This window comes from Marmota marmota, unplaced genomic scaffold (assembly GCF_001458135.2).
Source record: "Marmota marmota marmota unplaced genomic scaffold, marMar, whole genome shotgun sequence".
In the NCBI taxonomy this organism is placed as follows: domain Eukaryota; kingdom Metazoa; phylum Chordata; class Mammalia; order Rodentia; family Sciuridae; genus Marmota; species Marmota marmota.
In genome coordinates this window covers 5,040,052-5,056,042 of record NW_026000241.1, presented here as the reverse complement: position 1 = coordinate 5,056,042, position 15,991 = coordinate 5,040,052, and the positions used below count along the sequence as shown (strand labels likewise).

At 56.7% G+C, this 15,991-nt stretch overlaps 1 protein-coding gene and 1 pseudogene across 1 annotated transcript in view; both read right to left on the bottom strand.

Moving 5' to 3' along the window:
- Positions 1-6,170, bottom strand: part of Tpm4 (tropomyosin 4) — a 17,605-nt gene extending 11,435 nt beyond the window's left edge. The window contains exons 1-2 of the mRNA XM_015489203.2: positions 6,016-6,170; positions 256-381 (exon numbers count right to left, since the gene is read on the bottom strand). Coding sequence (XP_015344689.1) covers positions 256-381; positions 6,016-6,129 — 240 coding nt within the window. The 5' untranslated portion in view covers positions 6,130-6,170. The remainder of the gene's footprint in view (positions 1-255; positions 382-6,015) is intronic.
- Positions 6,171-14,494: 8,324 nt separating this feature from the next.
- Positions 14,495-15,924, bottom strand: LOC107145040 (annotated as a pseudogene).
- Between the last annotated feature and the right edge of the window lie 67 nt (positions 15,925-15,991).

Here is a 15,991-nt window from a genome sequence, read left to right as displayed (position 1 = left end):
GCCCCGCTGCCGTCGAGGCGATGAGGTCACCGGGGCCGGCCGCCGACGTCAGCACCGCTGGGGGAGGGCCTGACGTCGGCACCGCTGGCCGCAGCTGCTGGAAAGTGCCCCTTTTCGGGACTTATTTGGAGAAAGCGCCGGGAGGCACCGCCTTCTCCAACTGGTTCTCCTCCTCTTCCTCCAGCACTGCCCTCCCGGCCAGCCCTGGGGCTCCTGCCGGCCCTGCCGCGGGCACCCCCAGCACTGCGCACTTACGTCGGAGGCTTTCTTCTCCGTCAGCTCCAGCTTCTCCTGCGCGTCCTTCAGGTCCTCCGAGTATTTTTCCAACTCATCCTCTGTCCCTTTCAGTTTCTTCTGGAGGTGCGTCAGCTCCTCCTCCACCTGGGGACAGATCGGGGGACGCATCAGCCTGGGGTGCCACCGTGCCCCTGCGGTACAGGGTTGGCCCCCATGTGCACAAAAGTCCTCTGGCTCTCCTCCTCTCTGGGCATGGGTTTCCTCGTCTGTAAAACAAGGATAACAATAGTACTCACCATTCAAGAAATGCGACCTGCCCAGGGGTTTCCTGCCCAGGGGTTTCCCTTGTCCTGGGGACTAAATGTTCTTAACCTCACTGGGGTCCCCAGTCCTGCTGGGGACTCTATCACAGCTTTGGGGGAATTGGTGTTCCCACAGGTTTTCCAGAAACACTGCTCATTCAGTTTTGCCTGACAATTTCAGGCTTTTGCAAAACCCCCTAGTGATGTGGGTTAAGCAGGAAGGGGAACCTCATACTCTGGATCTGGACCCCTCCTCTTTCTCCTCAGTCTACCTTTCTCTAGGTCTGTACCCCGCATTGTCAGCCAGGGAAACTTTCCAAAGAGTATGGCTGCCCTTTCCCTGCCCAGAACCTGCCATGGCTCCCCATTGCCTATTGCCCTTAGCCATGCCCAAGGCAGTGAATCTCAGACGTCTCCCAAAGTTCTCCAAAGGGCTCGGACCCTGCACCCCAACTTCTAAACTTTGGGGGCTTAGCTAGAAGAAACCAACCCATCAAACATCATTTTATTTGAAGGCTCAGGTTAAATCTTTTCCAATGTTGCATATTTGGTGTATGTTTATCTTAATTAAAATGTCTGCTGTCTTTTCCAAATTTTTAGTCCTTTATCTTGAGAGTCTTCCCTGGCTCCTCGTTTGAGGAGGTCCTGTCTGGGGGATACAAACCACAGGCCCCATCACCTGCATCCCCATTACCTCCACCACGCCCATCAAATCAGCTCAGACCCCACACTGCACCACCCTCCAGACTGAGGTGGCCTCATCCATCCCCTGGGCTGATCTGACTGCTGTCTCTGCTGGTCTGACCCCTGCTGTTGTCCATGCTCCTAGGGGGAGCAGGCAGCCCAAGACCCTGCCTCATTGTCCTCCTTCCAGGAAGAGGCCCAGAAAGGTGAAGTGGCTTTTCCTAGGTCACACAGTACAGAATTGGAACCCAGTTCCTCTGAACATAAACCACTATGAACTACATGCTTGTGTCCCCCCCCCCACCCCAAACCTGTATTTTGGACCCCAATCTGGAAGGGATGGTATTTGGAGGTGGGCGCCTTTGCGATTGGATTAGGGTGAGGTGAGGTCTGGAGGGTGGAGCCCCACATGGGATCAGGGGCCTCAGAGGAAGAGGAAGGGACCAGTGTAGGAAGGTGGCTGTCCAGGAGCCAGAAGAGCCCTCCCAACAGCACACCTGCACCTTGACCTTGGACTCCCAGCCTCCAGACTGTGAGGAAGCATGGCCGTGGCTCTGTGTGTTGTTAGAGCTCCCGGGGCGGAGACCCAGCTGCTGTCCTGTCCCCCAGGCCAGCGGGGCTGTCCTCCCTTCCTCCCCAACTGGCTTCTCTCCCTTCCCCCAAAGGATGGGTCATAAAGGCTCCTGCGCTTGAGACTTCTGGAGCCGGCTGATCCCACTCTCCCCCAAGAGGTAAGGTGCCGTGTGCGTGTGAGCATGTGCGTGAGTGAGTGTGCGCACACTAGCGTGAATTCTTACAAGGTCCTGCTCCTAGGCAGGGACACCCAGACTCGCAGCTCCTGAGCCTTCGGGGGTCCTGCTGCTGGGGCTTCAGCTCAGGTCACTGAGGTGCCCTGTGAGGGTCTCTAGCTGAGGTGCTGCCCAGAGCAGGGACGGATGGGTCTGCTTAAGTCACCAGGGACACCCCCGACTCCCGCAAAAATATTCAGTCACAGGAAGGTGACAGGGCCCAACCCAGTGCCAGCAGCAACTCAGACCAAAGTCAGGGTCTGCGGGTTTGGGCCTTTAACTCCAGGTAAGGAGCCTGGAGTCTGACTCCAAGTCCCAGCTATGTGACCCCTGTCCCCTTTTGTGAGCTCACTTTTCCGCTCTGACCTGGTGGCCTCTCACCACCCTGGCTTTTGAACTTCTGCCTTCATGGAGAACATGAGACAATTTTCTTTTTCATCTTTTTAGTTGCACAGGGACACAGCACCTTTGTTTTGTGTATTTAAGGTTTTTTTTGTGGAGCTGAGGATCAAACCCAGTGCCTCCCGCGTGCCAGGCCAGCGCTCTGCCCCTGAGCCCGGGCCCAGGCCCAGCCCTAAGCCAGTTTCCTTAAAGACACTTCACAGATCAGTCCTGACCCAGCACCCCCTGTCTTCCCTCTGGATCACAGCATTTACTGGGCACCGACTGTGTGCCTGGCCGGTGTGGGGGAGGGGTTCAAACAAGGCACACTGGGTTCCTGGGGGTGAAGATGGCCTGGCTCTGAGGACATTTGGACAAGAACTGGTGGGACTAGCACAGGGTGGGTGGGAGGCTACTGAGCATCTCAGAGTGTCCCAGGCGTGTTACAAATGCCATCTCCCTAGAGTCCCCGTTCCAGAAGCGCAAGTCGAGTCTGAAAGGGGAATGAGGGTGTCCAGCAGCGGGGGACGGGAGTCCCACTCTGTTAAACTAACTCGGGGGCTGGGGCCCAGGGGCAGAGCGCCTGCCTGGCATGTGTGAGGCCCTGGGTTCGATTCTCAGCTCCACACACAAATAATAAAATAAAGGTCCATTGACAACTAAAAAAAACATTAAAAAACAACAACAGCAAAACTACCTGCTTGTTGGACTGCTGGCCGAGCTGTGCCCACGGCTCCCCACCTTCTGCGGGGGGGGGGGGGACTCCTGCCCTACCCCCCATCCGTCCCCCAGCCTGGGGCTCCCTGGAACCACCTCCCCAGAACACTGTAGGAGAGTTGTTGAATGACCCAGTGAAAGGAACCAGCCCCCCCAGGGTCGGGCGGTGGATATGCAGACCCCCCGCTGTGGACGGGCCCGCCCTTCTGACCCAGTTCCACTCCCAGAACACGTGCTGGGACGTGCAGCCCTGCCCCGGCAAGTTGCTGACCTTCCCTGAGCCTCAGTTTTCCAGCCTGTGAAATGGCCCGGAGGGTCATGGAGCAACTTTAGTCCATGTAAATGGGACTTAGGGCCAGGCTGAGGCAGGATGTGGGGTCAAAGGCCACTGGTGGCGGATGTCACTGCCCTGGAGGGGAGTGGGCAGGAAGCAGGCAGGCTGGCCTTCCATGTCCTGTTCCCACTGGACCAGCAGGGATGGGAATCGGGACTTTGCTCCTTGTCCCTGAGGGTTGGGTTGGTCCCAGGTGGCTTTCTCTCTGGCTTCCTGGAGCAGAGGGCAGGCTAGGCAAGGTGACCCCTTGCCACCGCCTCCGTTCCCAGGCAGGGTGGACCACTGGCCCTGTGGGGCTCTGGCTTCCGCCTTGGGGCTCTGGGACCTTGGATTCCGTGCCTGGCCATTGGAAAACTCATGTGCCACCAGGAGGATTCCAGCGGCTCCGGAGGCTGAGGCAGGATCACGAGTTCAAAGCCAGCCTCAACTTAGCGAGGCCCTAAGCAACTCAGTGAGACCCTGTCTCAAAACAAAAGAAGGGGGGGGGATGTGGCTCAGTGGTCAAGCACCCCTGAGTTCAACCCCTTGTACAAAACAATAATAATAAAATAATAACAAAAGAAGGAATAAAACCCAGCCAGAGACTGGAGCACCGTGTCCACCTCCAGGGTCAGACAGCGGGCTAGAGGCTTAGCGGACCTTCCCTTCTAGCTCGTGGCTGCCTCTGTATCAGTCACCCACACCTTAGTGAGAATTGGAGCCACAGGCTTTGCGCTGCTCCCTGGCTAAGCTGCCCATGACGGGGCTAAAGGTTGATGGAGGGCAGCCGGCAGGCCAGGGCCCAGGCAGGACGGGTCTGTGTTTGCCAGGGAGGGGCCCCGGGAAGAGGGAAAGGAGTGTGGCCGGGAACGCTGGGGTGGAGTTGGCCCACATGGATGTGTCACTCAGGGCTGCCCTAGGAACTGGGGGGTGGGGAGGGCCAAAGAGGAAGCAGGGCGGGGCAGGAAATAGTCCCATGTGTATGGAGCCCTTCCCCAGCCAAGGCCTCCACCTGCACAGTCACCTCTGATCCTCCCATGCAGCCAGGAAGGCCCCAGTGACGTCCCCACCTCACACAGGTGCCAGCTAGGCACTGGGAGGTGAGGGCACCCAGTGACCAAACTGATGACATGAACCGGGCCTGGCTTGGGCCGGCCTGGGCACCTGGTGTGGCCGTCCTGGGGGACTCCGGGGGCTTATCCGAAGCCCTGCACCATCCCAAGGGCCCAGCAGGTGGCCCGGGATGGCGCAGCCCTGAGGAAGGGCACCCCGGGAGGCACGAGCCCCTTCCTTCCTTCTGCCATTCCCGCTGTCCAGACGGGACAAGGGACTCTTGCCCCACCCCAAGCCCCAGCCTCGGCTCAACCCGGCCCCGTCCACTGAGCCTCCATGAGCTCCCCATGACCCCCGTCGTGAGGGTCTCCTCCCTGGAGCTCTGGCTCTGCGTGGGCTCCTGGGCTGCTGGGGTGGGACTCGGCCTCCCTCCTGCCTCGGGCCATCACCTCCTGTCCCTGGGACACCAGGACACGCTGGGATACACAGCCAGGCGGGGCTCCTCAGCTCTCCGGCCCTGGCCCAGGCCCCCCAGCCGCTCCCCCGACACCGCATGTGACAGGAGCCCTGGGCTCCGCGAGACACAGGCACAGGGTCCCCGTGTCTCGCACTGCTCAGCCATCCCCTCCTCTCCACGCACACGCGCGCACACACACCCACAGAGACATCTCAGGGGCTGGGTGGTGGCTCAGGGGCAGAGCGCCTGCCTGTCACAGCGAGGCACCGGGCCCATCCTCAGCACCACGTAAAAATGAATAAAAGAACAATAAAAAGACAAAGGAAAAGACACACATGTCAACACCACGTCCTCCCGAAAACCAGTCACCCAGACACACATCCCGACAGAAGCTCAGTCAGCCCCCACGCGTGCGCGCACACAACACACACACACACACACACACACACACACACACGGTCACCTCCATGCCCACACAGCCCGCCTCCCACTGTCCACAGCCCCACATCACACACCACAGGCCACACACTGACCGGTCCTCGCACACACCTCCGCCTGCCCACAGTCCCCACGGGAACACACACACACACACACACACACCCCAAAATGCTCACATGCAAACACACAACCCACAGAGAAACGTTCAAGCACACACAAATACGTGAATACAGAAAAGTCCCCACGGGCACACACTAGCACACACACACACAGATGCTCCCACACACAAATATGCACAGGCACTCAGAGGTGTTCGAGCGCGCGCGCACACACACACACACAGCCTCCCCCTGGGGCACACAGCCCCTGCCCTGCAGCACCTTCCCTCTCCAGCTCCCTGGGCTCCCGCCGGCCCTGGGGAGGCGATGTCTGGTCACTCCTGATTCCCAGCCCAGGGACACCCTCCCAGGGAAGTCCCCTCTGTCTCTGCTAGAGCATCGGCCCCGGCCCCACCCCGGCACTCAGGTACCAAAATTTCTGTGACCTCCACCCTCAGCCCCAGCACCTACCCCACTTGGACTGCAGAGTGGGCACAGAGAGGGCGCTGGGCAGCCCAGTGCAGCCCAGCCAGCCGAGGCCACTCACCTGCTTACACTTGTCCTCGGCGGCTTTCTTGTCCGCCTCGGCCTGCTCGGCCCTGTCGATGGCATTCTCCTTGTCCAGCTTCAGCATCTGCATCTTCTTCTTGATGGCCTCCATGGTTGGGCTGCGGGGGTGCGGGCTGGAGGGTGAGTGAGCGGCAGGGTGCAGGAGAGGGCCTTATAGGATCGGGGTGCGCCCGCCCTCCTGCAGGGCGAGTCTTGGAGGAGGCCCAAGCCCGGCCGGCCGGGCCAGCCGCCACTCGCTTGTCGGGAGGACTTGGCCAGCTCACCCGGCGCCCGCAGCCCTCGCCTTATTTGGGCCTAGGATTTTCTCAAAGGAGGGAGAAAGAAGAGGCCCGGGCAGTTTCCATTTTTAACCTGGTGACCCAGGTCCTGGTCCCGCCTGGGCATGAGGGCACCGGGTGGGCCCAGAGGACCTGTGGCGGCAGGGCCTGGGGTGGGGGTGCACCGGGTGGCCCCAGTGTCCCTGGCTGTCACTGGGAAAAGTGAGGCGGGTGTGTGGGTGGGTGCCCAGTCCTGGGCCCAGACGTGGGAGTCCCGTTTGTCCTTCTCTCTGGGTCCTGCCTCTGGGTTTTAGGGTCAGGCCTCCGTCCCATTTCTAGCCACCACCCTGGGAAGCCCTCCTGCATTGCCCCCACCTCTCTCTGTCCCTCTCTCTCATCACCTCTGCCTTTCAGTGACCCTCCGTGTCTCTCCATCTCCCCTCCCTCTCCTCCTCCGTCTCTGTCCTCTCTGTCTCCATCCCTCCTGCCCACGGTGATCTACTGCACCCAGTCACCAGGTGAGACCGCCAGCCAATCAATTGATGAATCAGTTCTTGGAAACTCTTGGAGCCTGGGCAGGCTCCTTAGATCCCGTGCCCTCTCTCCCCTACTCAGAACCTGCTGTGGCTCCCCAGTGCCCATGGAACAGCAAATGGCCTTAGCTCCTGTACTTTCCACTTAAGAGCCTCTCACGTGCTGAACAGTAGCAGAGTAGGCTCAGAATGCAGGCCTGTGGCTGAGTCCTGTTCAAGGTCCCCTGAGGTCCCCAGAGGGTGGGAAAGTGCTTGTTAAATCAAGTGAGCAATTCCTCCTGCACACACACACACACACACACACACACACACCTCTGCCTATGAAACTCCTGTTCATCCATCAAGACCCCACGTAGACGACTCCTCCAGGAAGCTTTCCTGACACCCGAGCAGAGCCCTGGACTCCCGGCCCAGCATCAGGACTCTTTGTGGGGTGGATGCAGGTTGGGAGAATTTCCTGCCCTGAGCCTCAGAAGGAACAGGATAAAGGGAGCGACTGGGAAGGGGCCGGCACTGCTGGGGAACATGGGAGTCATGGCAGGATACGGAATTCGCAGCTCTCCTCTGCTCATGCCTGGCAACGTCACTGTCCCTTAAGCCAGCTTCTTCCTCTTTGTCACGGTGAGGACTACACCCTATTGGCGTGGAGGTGCAGGAGGTGGGCAGTTAGCAAACAGAAGTTTCTGGAACCTCTTTCGTGTCCTAAGCATGTTGGTTTCACCCCATGTTTGGGAGCTGAGGAGGCTCAGCCCAGAGCCCTCCCAGCTCCGCCCTCGGGCTCCTCCCTGATCTCCCCCGGTCCCGACGGTGCAGACTCGGTTTCCCTTTGTGGTAAAGCAGTCTTGACCTCATGTCCAAGGATGTCAACATGGCGAAAGACACAGGCCGATAAGGGCCTATCAACAAGCCACACGCTGGGCGCACAGCCTCCCACTTGAGTCTGCAGCCCCAACAGCTGGAGACATCTTATTCTCGGACTGCAGATAGGAGGCCAGGCTCTCCCTCAAGGTCACGCAGCCAGTGAGGTGGCTCCAGCTGAGGCTCCTTTGTCTTTAGAACCAACTCGAGAAATTGGTTGGGGGGGTTGGGGACATGAGGCCCAAAGTGGCTCCCTATGGTCCCCCAGATTGTCGGTGACCCCAGACTCTAGCCCAGAGCTGGTGCCATGTCCTGAGCCCCCCTTTTCTTCCTGCCCACCCACCATTCATGTGCTGACTACCCCAGGCCGAGGCACCAGCGGTCATCTGGCTGCATCCCTGCTGTCCCTGGAGACCCCTGGACCGGCCTCGTCGCAGGTGGTGTAGCTAATTCCAGGCCTGACTCCACCTGCTCTGGAAAGGGATCCCTCCCGCAGGACATGGCTGCCCGCTACATGGCCTTGTAGGGCAGACCCTTGTCCTTGGAACGCTGTCTTGCTCAGGGAGTTCCCGGAGGTGGAACCTGATGCCGGGAGGGCAGGAGGGGGCTAGGAATGGCCTTAGGGCCAAGCTGTGTCCCCCCACCCCAATTGGGTCCTCTCCAGTCCCTGCCCTGCAGCCTCAGGGCTAGACTTGCACCCTCTCTGTGTAGCTGCCCCAGGAACACCTCAGGAGTCCTGGCCAAGAATGCAGGGGTCATTTGGAGTTCCTGGACCCTGGGGACCCTGGCCCAGCTGTCCAGGCTGTGTGGCCTGGGACATGAGGTGGTTGAAAGTTGCCATTTATAGTTCAAGAGGAGCGAGCTCCCCCTCCCCCTCCCCTCCCCCTCCTAAGCCTCCCACTGGGGGCTTCTGAGGACAGGGAGGGGAGGCACATCCCTGTCACCATCCCAGACACGAGGTCACTTATGGAGCATCTACTTCCAGCCACTGCAGTTCCGCTCTGCAGGTTTTAGGGGCACGGTGTCGGGCACGGTGGCGGACACGCCTCACCCTGGCGGGGCAGAGGGACAATTACTGCAAACAATGAGGCCATTACCCCCGGAAGAATCTGAGAGCAAGTAGTTTATTTGGGAGTTGACCCAAGGAGACGGGAGGAGGGTGTGGGGATGCCAGACAGGGAGGGGTGACATCCCGCGGGCGGTCACCGAGCCAGTGACCACCGCTGGCAGCCGGGCGCAGCCCCGCCGCCGACCTCCGGGGGGCAGCAGAGAGCAGCCGAAGTTGAGCGGCCGCGGAGCCCGCGCCGCTGCGGAGCTCCCGGCCCGCGGGTGCGGGGGAAGGGGCGCCTGGTCGGGGGGACCCCGGGAGCCCGGGAGACGCGGACAGAGAGCGGGGGCTGAAAACGCTCAAGGATGGGTAAGGCGGGCACCTGATTCGCCTCGATGGACGTCAGGCAAGGCTTCCTGCCCGGAGGAGGCGGCCTCGGAGGGTGGGCGTGGAGCACGACCAGAGGTGACAGGTGGGAGGGACGGACTGGGCAGGAGAACGTGTCCCCCTGAGTGCAGAGGTGGGGATGGCGCCTGAGTAACCGAGGACACTGGGATACCCTTCCCCACCCTGGAATCTGAAGCTTGCAGAGAGACTTGGGGGCACAGAGTGAGTTCACTGAGGACCAACAGGGGACAGCAGGGATGTCTTCAGCTCGTCTCTCACGAGGCTTAATCACTGAATAATAAAATAACAAGGATCAGAGCAAAAATCGCCTCGATGGGGGGACCCAGACGTGCCCGCCGCATCCCTGCGCCCAGCAAGTTGCATGAGGTGTCGGGGGTGTGGGGGGCTCCGCGCTTCACCCGGAACCCGCGCAACGTCCTCAGGGGCCACCCCCAGCAAAACCTCGAGGTCCCACAGTTGGCGTGTGGCCAAGCCAGGATTTGACCCTGAGGGGGTCTGATTCCTGGGGACTCTGGAACACCACGACCGCCGCGGTCTTGGTGACCCATCTGGGAAGGGGCCACCGGCTGGAGGGAGGGGAGCACAGGCCTGAGGCCCGCTCCCCAGTCTCTGGGACACACTCAGAGGGAACTGTGTGGGTTAAAGGGCCTGCCCACAAATGCCGCAAAACAGGCACGACCACAAGTTTGGCAGCATCGTCATGATCATTAGTAATAATGACAGTTGACAGACATGGCTGAGGGTGCCCGGGCGCTGTTCCGAGAGCCTTCTGTTCAGAAGCCCACTTCGCTTTCACAGTATCCCCCTGCGATGGGACTTGTGGCGGGTCCCATTTACAGATGGGGACACCCAGACAGAGAAAGGAAAGGTCACTTGCTCGAGCAGAGGCAGGGTTGGGATTGGACCCGGGGACAGGTCCAGAGTCCACACACTGACCTACTAAACTGTACCCTCCACAGCTTCTCCTGTTCCACTCCCAGTCCAAGTTGTGCCACAGAAGACAGCCACCGGGTGTCACTGACAGTTATCCATGGGCCTCTCTAATATCTGCACATCTCACAAGCAGGGGTGTGGGCGGCTTTGGCTCCAGCTGTCCTTTCAAGGATGTTTGTAGAGCAAACAGCCCTGGAGGATAGAGAGAGGTTCTTCCTGTGGAGCAGAGTGGAGGCTTGTTTGCTCTCCATAGAATCAAGGTGAGTCTCCGTCTCATAGAGGTAGGGCAGGTTGGTTTGTGTCCACTATAGAAATTGGGATTTCTAAGCTTGAAGCTTTTGGCTGTGGAACAAACCCCATGTGAGACTTGGGAAGCACCAGCTTAAACACAAAACTCACACTGCTTTCTGTGCCTCAGTTATAAAGTCCCCTTTTCTCTGACCCTAGTGTCCCCTGCTTTCTGCCAGCATCAATGAAATTGTAGGGTTTAAACAGACAGCTTACAAGTAGGGTAAAATCTCAAACTGCGTGGGTCCATTTCCACTACTATAACAAAACACCCAAGGCTGGGTAAATTTACGGGGAAAGAAGGTTTATTTAGCTCACAATGCTGGAAGTAAAAGGCATTAGCTCAGCTCTAGTGAGGACTTACGGTGGATGATGTCACGAAGGCAGGGAAGGGCACACGCCAAGAATAAGAGGTCACACAGCCCCAGACGGAAACCAGCCAGTGATTCAGGGCTCAGGCTCATTCTTAAGACAACCTTCTCTTGGGAGAACTGACTCCAGGTTCCAGGGGGTGGGGGCGGGGGGGGGCGCACACCTGTAATCCCAGCGGCTCAGCTCCGGAGGCTGAAGCAGGAGTATCCCCAGTTCAAAGCCAGCCTCAGCAAAAGTGAGGCGCTAAGCAACTCGGTGAGACCCTGTCTTTAAATAAAATACAAAATAGGGCGGGGGGTGTGGCTCAGTGGTTGAGTGCCCCTGAGTTCAATCCCTGATACCTCCCTTAAAAATGATTAAAATGGTAAACTGTATAAAGTATAAATAAAATACATATATTTTATGTATTTTATAATATAAAAAAAGTAGCAAAAATACAACTAAAAGCATTTGTTGAACACTCACTCTATGCTAGGCACTGAGTGTTTTAGAAGCACTGTCTCAGGGTTTACAATGTTGGCTGTTCCCACATCACCTCCGACTTTTGTCCAAGTCTTACTTTGGGTTTCTCCAAAACAAGGGAGGTGGTCCCAGAAAGAACAGTGAGGGCCTAGGGAAAGCGGGCGGGAGGGGAGACACATTCATGAACGGAAACCGGCACTTGGCCTCCTGTGGAATCTTCTGAGCAACTGATGCAGGATTCCTCAAAGTCATCCCACTGAAGTGTTTAGGGGACTGGAAGGAATTGCCCACCAATTTTTTAAAATTAACTTATTTATTTTTAGTTTTTGGCAGACACATCTTTATTTTATTTTTATGTGGTGCTGAGGATTGAACCCAGCGCCCCACGCATGCCAGGTGAGCGCGCTACTGCTTGAGCCACATCCCCAGCCCTGCCCACCAATTCTTGGCCTTCAGTGGTTGACAGTTGTGCCTTAACCTATTTTCTGTTCCTGTAAGGATCTTACTGGATCATTAATAAAGGAAAGAGGCTTCCTTTGCCTCGTGGTCCCGAGGCTGGGAAGTCCAAGAGGGTGCAGTCAGTTTTCCATCACTATAACAAAGTACCGGAGATATCGAATTTTATAAAGAGAAAAGGTTATTTGGGCTCACAGTTCGGAGGTTCCAGTAACGATCCATTGATCCCATTGTTTGGGGCCTGTGGCAGCAGGTGGCCGAGCAAAATCCCTCACCTCATCAGCCAGGAAGCCAAAAGGAGGAAGGAGAAGGGGCTGGGTCCCTCGATTCCTCTTGAGCGACTGGCGCTGCTTCGCTCATGGTGCAGCGTGGAAGGGCGCTGGCACGTGGTGTGCAGAAGAGACAACGCGACAGGCGGCTCGCTTCCGAACAGCCCGCTCCTGCAGTCCCTGATCCAGCCTGGCGCTTGAGGCCCCCAGCGCCTCTGCTGAGGCTGTATCTGTCTGTCTGCCAAAGCTATCATCACTCACTCAATGTTTTTTTTTTTTCCCTTTAAAGATATCATTTTTTAAAAAATGTAAAATAGGGCTGGGGTTGTAGCTCGGTGGCAGAGTGCCTGCCTGGCACTCCTAGCCCTGGGTTCCATCCCAGCCCTGACATGAACGTGTGACTCTGTATCTATGTTATATTCTTCTTCAGTCTCCCTTGAGGTGAGACAGTGTCGGTGACTAAGTTTTCACCTGTGGAGTGTGAATGCAAATTACGTGTGTCCTTCTGGGGGAGACTTAGCTCCTCCTGCTCCCGTTTCCCCCCTACAGTTGACACCCTTATCCTTGGGTGGTACGTTCTAAGAAATCCCTGCCCCCGTGGATTCTGGAAGCCACCGATAGTACTGGGCCTTCTGTATCCTATGTTTCCCCTATACCTACCTAATTACGATAGTTTAATTTATACATTAAGCATGAGAATAACAATAACTAATAATAAAATAGAATAATTATAACAATAAAAAAAGTTATATGAATGTGGCCTCTCTCAAAATATCTTGTGCTGTACTCACCCTTCTTGGGATGATGTGACAATGCGTACATGGTGATGTGAAATAAGGCAAATGACATAGGCATTATGACATAGCATAGGGTTACTATGTAAGGGTTATTTCAACATAAGGACTATGATATATGGACACTCTATCTGAAACCAAAATGGCTGCCAGATAACTAATGGGTGGGTAGCATATACAGCCTGTACACACTGGACATAGGGATAATTCATGTCCTGGGTGGGATGGCTTGAGAAGTCATCATGTTACCTAGAATACCATGCAGTTGGCAACTTACAAATTATTTATTTCTGGAAATTTCCATTTAATCCTTACAGACTGTGGTTGAGTGTGCATAATTGAAGCTACAGTGTGCAATACTGTGGATGAGAGAACTGAGCACAGAGGTGTGTGCCTGAAATTCCAGTGGCCTGAGAGGCTGAGGCAGGAGGATTGCAAGTTTAAAGCCAGCCTCAGGAACTTAGTAAGATCCTGTCTAATATAAAAAATGAAAGGTGCTGGGGAGGCAGCTCAGTGGTAGAGCAGCTCTGGGTTTGGTCCTCTGCACTACAAACAAAGCAACAACAACCACAAACTGTGGATAAGGGAAGACCTGTTGAAAAACAGGAACACAGACAGGCCTGCGACCCAGCTTGCAGACAAGGCGATGCCTTAGGTTTGCTAACGACAGAAAATGGAAGCAACCTAGAATCGGGCTATGGTTTGAACAAGTCACCCCAAAAGCATGTATTGGAAATTTAATCCCCAGTGTTTGGGGAGGTGGGGCCTAACGAGAGGCAATCAGATCACAAAGGTGGAGCGAATAAATGAATGCCGTTATTGCAGGAGTGGCTTTATCATTGTGAGAGTGGATTTATTACAAAGAGGAGTTCAGTTCCCTTTTATCCTCTCTCCCTTTTACCCTTTCTCCTCCACAGGATGAGGCATTGAGGGGGCCCTTGTCCTGAACTTCCCAGCCTCCAGAACGGTGAGGATATACATTTTGTGATAGCAGCCCTGGCAAACTGATACGGCAAGAAGGCCATTCATTCTAACTGGTACAGAGGTTGGTACCAGAAGTGGGGTGTTTGCTTTATGAAAATGGTTGCATTAGCGTAGTGGCCAGGAGGCAAAGACATCAGCATTGCAGAGCTGGGGACCGCTGCCACACCAAAGAACATTTGGGAAGACCATCACCTGTGAATAGCTGTAGGGCTGGCCATGTGTCCTCCTAGTCTGTGCTTCTAGAATGATTAGAAAGAAAAAGGGTTGCCACTTTATATCGGCTGCTTTTTGCTGCTTTTGGAAAACCATGACAAGAAATAGAGAGTCTTAGCAAGAACTGGCCACCTCTCAGAGTCGTAAAATCACAGGATTGGATGAGCCAACAGCTTTCTGCCTCTCAGGCAGTAACAGCGGGGCTCTTGCCATCTTCCCAAGGCTATTGATTCAGAGAACCTCAAGGTAGCATCTGTTTCCTGAGAGTGACAAAGGCGTGGTAGTTCAAGGAATTAAACAGACACAAGGACTCAGCTAGCAAAGAGCACTGCCGCAGTCTGGCTGGGCATAATTCAGGAGCCACTTGTCAAAAGAAAGGAACTTTATTTTTAGAACACACACCCCACACCACACAGCTCCTCAGGAAAAACCCTCAGAGCCCAACTGCCACCACCGGCTTCCCACAAGCCTCTGCACCTCCCCCACTCCTCCTGCTCTTGAGGCCGATGGGCTGGGTCAAGTGGGCGGAGCCAAAAAAGTCCCCCATGGTCTGAAAGGGCGGGGAAACAGCCCAATGAGCATCACCGCAGAGGAGCCAATCAGTTGGCAGCTGGAAGTTTGCTGGGGCCACTGTGAGCCAATCATCAGCTGGCAGCTGGAAGTTTGCTGGGACCCCTTGGGCTGTGGCTCTCAACAGAGCACCTGCTGTATTCCCGACAGTGGGTGAACCAGAAGCAGCGGGACCAGAGTTCTGCTCAGGTTTTTCAAGAAACAGAATCCAGAGCAGGACTTGAATCCTGGCCTCTCTGGTTTCCGGGTTCATTTAAAACCCCGTGTGTTCTCCAGGCTGGAGTAGACTCCAGGGTCAGGGATTTGTTCATTTCTCCTGCATCCTCATCCCATGACAGAGCATCTAGAGCAGAATAGATGCTCCAAAAACAGGTGTTGGAAGAATGAAAAAAAATAATAATAATAGAAAGCAATGCGAAGGCAACATTTAAGATTGGGAGGTTTAGGACAGGGGGCATCGTATGTGGCTCCTGGACCTCCCAACCTTCCAGTCATTTAAGAAAACCCGGCTTCCTGCTGATGAGGGCCCCCAGGGCTCCCTTCATGTCGCTGTTGCGCAGGCTGTAGATGAAGGGGTTCAGCATGGGGGTGACCACCGTGTACATCACTGCAGCGGCCGTGTCCTTCTGGGCCGTGTGGGAGGACATGGGGCTGAAGTAAACCCCAATGAGTGTCCCATAGAACAGGGACACCACAGACAGATGCGAGCCACAGGTGGAGAAAGCCTTGCGTTTTCCGCCCGCGGACGGGACCCTCAGCACGGCCGCAGCGATGCGCGTGTAGGAGACCAGGATGCCCGCGAAGGGCACGATGATGGGCAGGGCGCCCACCGTGTCCACCAGCACCTTGTTGAGGAAGGTGTCCGAGCAGGCCAGCTTCAGCAGGGGGCTGAGGTCGCAGAAGAAATGGGGGACCTGGTTGTGGGTGCAGAAAAGAGAGGCGGGTCAGGAGGACAGTGTGGGTCAGGGCGTTCCCGAAGGCGGCTGTCCAAGACATGGCCACCAGGAGGCCGCAGAGCCGGGGCGTGACGGTCGTGGCGTAATGCAGAGGGTGACAGATGGCCGCGTAGCGGTCATAGGCCATGGCGGTCAGCAGGAAGCTGTCGATGCCGGCGAACCAGATGAAGAAGAACATCTGGGTCAGGCAGCCGGAGTAGGGGATCCCCCTGCGTCCTGACGCGTGGTTGGCCAGCATCTTGGGGACGGTGGTGGAGGTGAAGCAGACGTCCACGGAGGCCAGGTTGGCCAGGAAGAAGTACATGGGCATGTGCAGCCGGGGGTCGGCGACGATGGCCAGGATGATGAGCAGGTTCCCCAGCCCCGTGACCAGGTACATGGACAGGAAGGCGACGAACAGGAGCCGCCGCTGCCTGGGGTCCTCCGAGAGGCCCAGGAGCAGGAACTCGGAGACCCGGGTGAGGTTGGCTCCTTCCATGACGCCCCTGGACGATCAGCAAGGGAGGGGAGCTGTCCGTGGTGCCGACCGGGTCAGCCCCTCCCCCCCAGGTG